The sequence below is a fragment of the Malaclemys terrapin genome, chromosome 9 (genome assembly GCF_027887155.1).
Source record: "Malaclemys terrapin pileata isolate rMalTer1 chromosome 9, rMalTer1.hap1, whole genome shotgun sequence".
In the NCBI taxonomy this organism is placed as follows: Eukaryota; Metazoa; Chordata; order Testudines; family Emydidae; genus Malaclemys; species Malaclemys terrapin.
Window position 1 is genome coordinate 43,922,956 of NC_071513.1, and position 9,347 is coordinate 43,932,302.

The 9,347-nt window shown below is 54.8% G+C and overlaps 1 protein-coding gene across 4 annotated transcripts in view; it reads left to right on the forward strand.

Moving 5' to 3' along the window:
• The window catches only part of ZDHHC9 (zinc finger DHHC-type palmitoyltransferase 9), a 47,310-nt gene extending 39,266 nt beyond the window's left edge, over positions 1-8,044 (forward strand). For all 4 annotated transcript variants that reach the window (XM_054039682.1, XM_054039683.1, XM_054039684.1 and 1 more), the window contains 6 exons: positions 2,044-2,181; positions 2,339-2,385; positions 2,663-2,767; positions 3,366-3,469; positions 4,108-4,306; positions 5,493-8,044. In XM_054039682.1, coding sequence (XP_053895657.1) covers positions 2,044-2,181; positions 2,339-2,385; positions 2,663-2,767; positions 3,366-3,469; positions 4,108-4,306; positions 5,493-5,597 — 698 coding nt within the window. In that variant the 3' untranslated portion in view covers positions 5,598-8,044. The remainder of the gene's footprint in view (positions 1-2,043; positions 2,182-2,338; positions 2,386-2,662; positions 2,768-3,365; positions 3,470-4,107; positions 4,307-5,492) is intronic.
• The last annotated feature ends 1,303 nt before the right edge of the window (positions 8,045-9,347 follow it).

Genomic DNA, 9,347 nt, shown 5'->3' on the forward strand with positions numbered 1-9,347 from the left:
AAATTCCATCCCATTTCTATTACTCCAGTTTTCAAGGTTGTCCAGATCTTCTTGTGTGATATTCTGGTCCTCCTCTTTATTAGCAACACCTCCCAACTTTGTGTCATCTGCAGATTTTATTAGCACACTCCCACTTTTTGTGTGAAGACCATTAATAAAAATGTTAAATACGATCGGTCTGAAGACCAATCCCTGAGGAACTCCAGTAGTAACCTCCCTCTGGCCTGACAGTTCACTTTTTAGTATGACGTGTTGCATTCTCCCCACTAACCAATTCCTTGTCCACATTTCAGTTCTCATATTAATCCCCATCTTCTCCAATTTAACTAATTATTTCCCTTGTGGAACTGTATCAAATGCCTTGCTGAAATCCAGGTAGATTCGATCTGCCTCAGATCCTACCCCATTTACACTGATGTTCACTGTGTTAGTCATCAGTCACTGCTAACTTTTTTGGTGAAAATTGAAACAAAAAAGGCATTTAATGCTTAAGCCATTACTGTCTTTCTTTCCTCATTGAGAAATGGGCCTACCCTGTCTTTGGTCTTCCTCTTGCCTCTCACATATTTGTAAAATGTTTTCTTGTTACCTTTTGTGTCCCTACCTAGTTTTATCTTGTTTTTTGTCTTGGCCTTTCTAATTTTGCCCCGACATGCTTTTTTTTTTATATTCATCCTTAATAATTTGACTTAGTTTCCGCTTCTTGTATCACTCTTTTTTTGGTTGTTGAAGATTTCCTGGTTAAGCCAAGGTCATCCCCCGTACTTCCCATCTTTCCTATGCATTGAGATGGTTTGCTCTTGTGTCCTTAATAATGACTCTTTAAAATGAAGCAGCTGTTCTCTTGGGGAAAAAAATAGTATGATCATGGAATTAAATACTGTCATATACATAGGTATGCAGGAGGCAAATTAAGGTTGCACGGGCAAGCTTAATTCTGACATTTCCTAACTGGTGAGTGTTTTCCTTTGCAACCTTAATAATGTTCTTTTAAAGTTAAGAGTGTGTGTGTGTGTGTGTGTGTGTAATTAATAAATATATCCTCCACCTTTTATCTGCAATAGCTGTGATCTGCACACTGTGGGATGCTCAGAGGATGAAGGGGAGCAGTTGCTGATTTTTGTAACTGAAATAGACACTAGGTTAATGGGGCTGAGTGGGTTATATCTAAGGGCTGGTCTACACTGGGGGGGGGAGGAGGGATTCGATCCAAGATACGCAACTTCAGCCACGCAAATAGCGTAGCTGAAGTCGAAGTATCTTGGATCGAATTACCTGGGGTCCACACGGCGTGGGATCGATGGCCGCGGCTCCCCCGTCGACTGTGCTACCGCTGCTCGCTCTGGTGGAGTTCCGGAGTCGATGGTGAGCGCGTTCGGGGATCAATATATCATGTCTTAACGAGACGCAATATATCGATCCCAGATAAATCGATTGCTACCCGTCGATACTGCGGGTAGTGAAGACGTACCCTTTTACTGGAAACAAACAGCAGTGCACTCTGGGAGCAGGAACAGCAGTGCTCAGTACACTTCCCATAGAGCTGAATACCCAACTAGAAGTGACCTCTCTGCTTCAGGAGCACTCTGCTCAGTGGAGGAGCTTTGTTAGCCCCTTTGCCTGGTTTCGTTGGAGGATGGGGTCTCTACCTGGGGCCACGCTCGGGCCCGTGTATTGACCATGCTCTCTGTCTTTGTAACAGATGGAGGGGGTCCTGAAACTCTTCAATTGTGGCATGGGGTGTTGGTCTGGAAAAGGCCAGGTATCCCCACACTAGAGGCCTTCCTCTTCCAGAGCTGCAGCATGGGGGAGTGTTTTCTGTGCAGAGGAGTGGGTTAGGAAGTGTTCTTCCCCCTGGAGACTTAGCTTGGTACAACCTGAGAGCGCTTTGTGCTGATGGAGGCACGGGAAATGGAAGCCCCTTGCCTTGGGCTTGGACTTTGGCTTCCCCAGCTGTGCTGGTGGGATGTGTTGGCAGGGCTTGGGTGCCCCTGCCTCGCCCCACACTGCAGGTGTGCTGACGTCCTTCTCTTGCTCCCCCAGAGCGCTTTGACCATCACTGCCCCTGGGTTGGGAACTGCGTGGGGAAGAGGAACTACCGCTACTTCTACCTCTTCATTCTCTCGCTTTCGCTCCTCACCATCTACATCTTCACCTTCAACATTGTCTACGTGGCGCTCAGTGAGTCCTGCTGGCGGGGGGATCAGAGTGGGGAGCTGTGGGTCGGGATGGGGAGTTGGGTCAAGATCAGCACAGAAAATCAATAGATTGGAGGAGGCATGAGTTCTGTCTTCCTGGGCAGCACTGTACATTAACCTCTCTCATTTGTGTTGCCCAGAGTCCATGAAGATTGGCTTCCTGAACACGTTGAAAGAGACCCCTGGAACATATCTTTCCCCGCTGCGTGGAGTGTACCTGCCTCTCCCACCCCATACCCTGGTGAGGGAGGGAGGGAGGTGTGTGTCTGAAAAGCAGCCACAGCCCTTGTGTGCAGCATCTTCTCAGGGGCTTTCTGGAGGCTTTCTTTTTAATTGGGGGGTGGGAGAGGAGTAGGTATATATGTTTAGGGGGAGCAGAGGGGAGCGACACACAGTGTCATGGAGCAGGGTCAGTGGAAGATAAATGCTGTGCTGTGGGGTTGTGGATCCTTAACCAGCTGCTCACGGTACTGGAGGTGCTTATCTGTTTCTTCACCCTCTGGTCAGTGGTGGGGTTAACTGGATTCCACACCTTCCTGGTGGCTCTGAATCAGACGACCAACGAAGACGTGAGTGATGTTCCCCACTCTCTCCTGTCTGTCTGCTTGCCCCTCTCCAGCTTCTCTTCAGAGCCATCTCCTCTCCCCTCCCCCCCACCCTTTCTCATCAGTTCATCACTGGGTGAATTCCCCTCGCACGCAGCAAGGCCAAACCCCAGGCATAGGCTGGGGGGTGGAGGGAGGGCATACATCCAGGGCAGCCCACGGGTTCACTGCTGCCACAGGCCCCAGAAATGCAGTTTAGGTCAACCCAAGCTTATTCTGAGGCCTCCTTGGGTCTGCTGCTCAGGAATGGGGAGGGCCCAAATCCCCTCTCTTCAGCCCCTGCCCAGCCACTAGATGCACAAGGAGTCTGGGCCCCCACTCTTCAGTCCCCAGGGGGGTAGGTTCGTGCTAGGGCTGATGGTCTCCATGTGTCAGCAATGGAAATAACAGGGTCCAAGCCCTGCTCTGAGAGGCAGCCAGAGCCCAGGTGGCGTGTAACCACGATGAACAAGGGGCACATGTGCAGTGCCCTGGTGCATCAGTCAGTGGAGCTGAATGCTCGAGAGCCTTGGTCTGGCAGGGAGCTCACACCCCATCCCTTTGGAATGTTCTCTGCTTGCAGATTAAGGGGGCGTGGACTGGGAAGAATCGGGTGCAGAATCCTTATAGCCGTGGGAACATTGTGAAGAACTGCTGTGAAGTGCTGTGTGGGCCCCTGCCCCCCAGGTAAGAGCTGGGGAGCAATCACATGCCTGCCTGCCACTTGGGGTGGGGTGGGCACTGGGTCATGGATGCGAATGTCTGTGGCATAAGCCCTGGCCTTGCCAGCCCATTACACAGTGGGGAACTGTTCAGCCATGTGTGGCTTCCTCTAGGAGAGAGGGGGGTGGTGTCTGTACCCAAAACCTGAGGGAGAGGGGGCCTTCTGTATGTGCCTGTAGCGAGGTAAGTTTGTGCTGCACTTCATCCTTCCTCAGCCAAGGGGCAGCTCCTCTCCCCAGGGCTGTCGGCCTGCCAAGAGACTTTGTCCCAGGGAGCTGGCCTCTGCTCCTGGCATCCCAGCCTTACCTTGAGGTTTCAGGCCTTTGCTCAGGAGTTAGGTGCGCTGTTTCACATGGGGCTCTGGTGCTGGCTGGGGAGCAGAGGAGCTTCTGTTTCTGTAAGCCATGCAGCGAGAACAGAGACTGTGATGTTCGCCCTCCCTGGCAGCCGCCTTGTTCCTGTCCTAGCTGCAGGGATTGCCTTGGGCAAGGCCAGACTCTGCCCTCAGGCCCTCCACAACCCCTCCCCCTCCCTCCCCCCCCCGGTCCTGCCTTGGGCGAAGCAGGGTTGTGCCCTCAGCCTCCCCACTCTGTTCCTTGCAGTGTTCTGGACAGACGGGGCATCTTGCAGCAGGTGGAGAGTGGTGCGCAGGGGGAGAGCAGCACTCGGGGGCCCAGCACTCAGGAGCCCAGCGTGCCGGAGAAGAGCAGTACTCAGGAGCCCAGTGCTGCTCAGGTGCTTGGTGCGCAGGTAGTGGGCAGCGTTCAGGAGGGCAGCAGCAGTCCCACACGTCAAAGTGCAGTAAGTGACCCTCTTTCTCCATGCGGCGAGATGCCCTGCACTCCTCTCCTGCTGGTGATGGTAGCCATAAGCTCCAGTTCTAGCCAGAAGGAAGAAAGGGGCTGAGAACAACCTTCAGTAGGGGGAGTGAGGCAACTGTTCTTGGAGTAAAGCTAGGTCCTGAGCTGAGGGACCTCCTGGAAGGAGTCTTTCTGCAGAGATGATGCTGGCAGCGGCGGTGTCTGTGATGGGAGGAGAGCAGGGTGGCTAAAAAGAAGCTTCCAAGCAGCCGGGCTCCTTTGCACTCTCTTATGGCACCCTGAAGGCAGGTGTGGTCAGCTGGGGGCTGTTATCCTGGGAATCGCACCCTGCCAGTGTTGGCACTGGGCACTCACTGCAGTAGGAGGAAGCCATGGTGTAGTGAGCAGGGGGCCCAGAAGCCTGGACCCTGGCCTGATTTATCACTCGCTCTGGAGCCTTTTTTCCTCCCCACGTTTCCATCTCTGGGTGAGGGTGTTATGGCAGCACCTGCTTCTGCAAGGCAACTGTATCTGTTGGAAGCCTGCGTAATCCACTCGTTCCCAGTTCCCTGGGCTCCTTTCCTCCTCTCTAACCCTGCTCCTCCACTTGCCTTGCAGCAGCACTCGGTGGTGCCAAACCTGAACTTGGAGTGTAACCTCACGAGAGAGAACAGTGGCTGAGGGGGCTGCTGGGCTCGTTGAAAGGACGGGGGTAGGCAGGGGCAATTAGTTAGTTCCCTCTTCCACTCTTCACCCGGCCCCTCTAACCTTGGCCTGCAGGTGAAGAAAGGCAAACAGGAGCCTGAAGCCATTGTTGGCCATGGGGGAAGCAGCAGAGAGAGAGAAGGGTGTTGAAGCTACAGGACAATGTTGGGGCAGGAACAAGTAGGGACAAACTGTCCATGAACAAACTGAGTTTAATGAGCAAAGGAAGGAGGCTCTGGAACAGCCTCTTAGTCAGAGCAGTGGGGCGAACAGCCCAGCTAGTTTTACAACGGAGCTTGATCAGTCGAACAGGATTATATGACAGGGTGGCCTGCAATAGCTGGGTCTGAACTGATTGATGCAGGAGGGCCCTTCCTGTCCTTCGTTCCCATCCCTGCTGTTGCCTGTAGTTTTGGAGGGAAAGACACACTGTGGGTTTGGGAGTGTCTGCTCCATCCCATTACTCTCTCTCCTCTTCCCAGGTCCCCATGCTGCCGCTGAGCCCCAGTGGGATGCCGGAGGAGACTCAGCCTTCTGCTGTGGAGCTCCCAGCACAGCCCCGGGATGATGGGCCAACCGAGCACTAACCTCCTTTCAAGCAGAGAACATTGTTTGTTCTGTCCAATCAATGCCAGAAGTGATTACCAGGCGGAGAAGGCCGGCTGGCTGGCAGGCGAGCAGACAACCCCTCACTGAGGGGAGCAGATGGGCTGGCTGGCAGGTGATTCTTCATGGCCATTTTGCTTTAGTCTTTATTCACCTCGATTGTGGACAGGAGTGCGCCTGGCCCAGGTAATTGCCAATGGATTCTAAGAGCGAGCAGAGCATGTCAGTCATTGGTACAGACCTTTACCCTTGCAGCTGGTCTCGGTACAGGCTGAGGTAGGACTTCTCGCTCTGCAGTTGGTCCTTAGTGCTAAATGCTAGCCTGGCCGTGGTCCTCTCTTTCTGCCCCAGCAGTCGTCTCTGACATTGGCAGCTGCCCTGCAGTGGAGCGGCAGGATTGAGGAATCATGATGGGAAGGTGACTGTGACCGTGGCAGTGTTTGTCTCTCTCCCTCCCCCTTCTCCCTCCATCTGTGGCATTATTTTATTGTTTAAGGTGGTGGGGTGGCCAGGAAATACTGTCTTGCGTGCCAAGAGGGTCAGAAACACCTGGGCAGGCATTCCACCTGGGGATGGTTTTCTGTAGCTTCCTTCCCAAACTTCCCCGTTAGTGACTAGCAGGCATTAGAGGTCCTTGATCAGTCATGGAGTGGGCAGCCTCCTTTTCCCTTTGAGGAGTGCACCTTTCACTGCAGGAGTGTGTGGGGAGAGCAATGCCAGGTGCAGAGCTCCCTACTCTCTTGACCCTGCATCAGCTGCAGAGCAGTTGCACCAGGGAATCGAGAGGGAAGAACCCTCTTGGGTCATGCAGTCTGTTCCTGGGGCCAGGGCAGGATTTGTTCCCTAGTGCCTTGTCGACTCCTGTGTTTGCTGCCCCAAGCAATGGGGTTTCCACCCTTGAGGGGTGTGCCCCCATTGAAGTAAATGATAAAAAGCTCTTTCCTGCTCTCTGCCCCGGTTGGCTCTGAACTCCCTTTGTCAGGGGTGCCTAGGCCTTGCTGCAGTATTCCAGGGCCCCTACGTGCTTTTCCACCTGGAGCAGCTCTGGCTGCGAGGGGTTCCACCAGCTGGGGCAGGGGATGGGCGGGCCGTTCACAGGGGCTGTTGCCTTGGGAGAAGGCACTCTTTGGAGCCTGACTCCTTGCTCCTCCTGTCTGCATGAGCTGGGCTCCCAGTCTCAGCTCAAAGGCTGCTTTGAGGCAGCTCAGCCATCTCCTTTGTGCCATCTTCCCTCCCCATCTCCCACCAAGAGATGTTGAGTGGGGCTAAAAGGAGGAGCCCGTCTGTGGCAACCCCATGCGCTTCCTGGGGAGGGGTGTCCCCTGCCTGCCTGTCTGTTGGAATTCCCAGTCTCTACCTAGGGGGAATGCCTGATTCTGCTCAAGAGGGCACTCTGATTCCCCTCCATTTGTGGTATGTCCTAGGGTGAGACCCTGGTGTGGAGGGAAGAAGGAATTGGGGTTACTAAGGTGTCTGACCTGCTTCTCCCCCAAGCTTGAGGCAGGAGCCCCACATTTACTGGCCTGTTAGTAACTAGTTCTCAGAACTGTGTCTCAGCTGGTATTGGAGGTGATCCTAGCATGTGAGACCTGCACTGTGCCCTGTCTCCCAGCACTCCTCTTACAGCAGGTCTGTGCTGAGAGTCCTGAAAGGCAGTGCTCTGCAGAGTAGCAGGGGAGGTTGGAGCTGCCCTACCTCTCTGGCTCAAGGGCAGCACTGTTGAGATCTAGGAGCAGGGTCCTTCCTGTTACTCCCTTGGCTGTGGGGCCCGGCCTCTTGTCCCCTTAAAGCTCCCGCTCTATGCTGGCTTGATGCAAGTGGGATGGCCAGAGGCATTCCCACTCTTCCCCTCCCCCCCCCATCTCTACAATTGAGCACAGTTCAAAATTGCTGCCTCCTTTAGCTCCAGCTGGAGTGTGTTGTCCCCTGGAGAACTGTCCCCTCATCCCCTGCTGGAAGAGCACAGAGGAGGAGCCTTGAGTCTGGCTGGCCCTCTGAGATCACCGACCCTGTGCATGGTTCTGGGCTCTCCACACCCCTCCCCTTGGAAGACTTAGTCCTGTGGGTGGGACTTGTCCTTGCTGCATAGGCTCAGCTCTCTGCCACTCCAGTGGTGTTCCACTCCCTGCCCATGCTAGAGCCCCCTGCCTGCTGGGGACTGTGTTGGAGGCTACAGCCAAACTCTTCCACCTGCCCCCAACATGCTACCGACCAAATCTCAAAGTTGTTGCAAAAAATGTATTTTTGTTTTTACTAATCTATTTTCTAATGTATTGTGTCAAACTCTGCCCACTGGGGGGGGGGGAGGCCCCCTCTGGTGCCTCTTGCACCATGGCTCCTTTTCTGATCTGTTAAGTTTCTCAATGAAGGAAGTTTTTTTGTGTTTTGGATTTTTTAAACAAATGAAGGAATCCTAATCAGTTTGAAAGCTTCTGAGATGTGGTCTCTTTCTGTGTGGGTCTGTCTGTCAACTCTCTTTCCTGAGGCATCCCTTACTCCGGAAAACCAGAGGGGCTGGGCCCTGTTTGTAAAGAACCATATTTTCAGATTTTACTCTGTGTGTGTGTGTGTTAATGTCACTGGGGCAGCTCAGGACCCTTGTGGGGAGCCCTTGGCAATACCTGGCTGAAGAGAAAGTCAGATGGTTGGGCTGAGCTTGTGGGGTGGGGTTGAGAATGATCTTGTGCTAGCTAGGGTTACCATTCGTCCGGATTTACCCGGACATGTCCTCCTTTTTGTACTAAAAATAGCGTCCGGGGGGAATTTGTAAAGCACTCACAATGTCCGGGATTTCCCCCCCGCAGAGCAGAGCGAGCGGCTGGGAGGGCTGCAGGGAAGTCCCGGGCTGGACTCCAGAGCAGCTTCCTCCTCCCTCCCCCCCTCCCTGCATTCTGAGCAGGCAGCTCCTCCTCCTGCAGCCCGCTCCGGCAGCCCTGTGCAGGGCCAGGGACCGGGTTTTGTGTTGTGCTGGGGAGCTCAGCCATGTGTCCGGCTGGCACAGAGCCCAACACCCTGTTCTGAGCAGCAGGGTAAGGGGGCCAGGGAGGTTCTGGAGGGGGCAGTCAAGAAACGGGGGGGGGCTTTTTGGGGGGAGTGGAGAAAGTTTTGGGCAGTCAGGGTACAGGTAGGGGGTAGCGTCCTGGGGGGCAGTTGGGGGGGGGTCTTAGGAGGGGGCAGTTAGGGGACAAGGAACAGGGAGTCTTAGGTAGGGGGTGGGGTTCTGGAGGGCAGTTAGGAGCAGGGGTCCCAGGAGGGGGCAGTCAGGGGACAAGGAGCGGGGGGTGGGGGGCTGGGAGTTCTGGGGGGGAGCTGTCAGGGGGCAGGAGTGGGGAGAGGGATCGGAGCAGTGAGGGGACAGGGAGCAGAGGGGTTTAGATGGGTTGGGAGTTCTGGGGGGGACTGTCAGGGGGCAGGAGTGCGGAGAGGGATCGGAGCAGTCAGGGGACAGGGAGCAGAGGGGTTTAGATGGGTTGGGAGTTCTGGGGGGGCTGTCAGGGGGTGGGGAGTGGTTGGATGGGGCATGGGAGTCCCAGGGGTCTGTCTGGGGGTGTGGATAAGGGTTGGGGCAGTCAGGGGACAAGAGGCAAGGAGGCTTAGATAGGGAGTGGAGTCCTGGGGGGCAGTTAGGGGCAGGGGTCCCAGGAGGGGGCAGTCAGGGGACAAGGAATAGGGGGAGGGTTGGGGGTTCTGGGGGGGCGGGGCTCCTCCCGTCCTCTTTTTTGCTTGTTGAA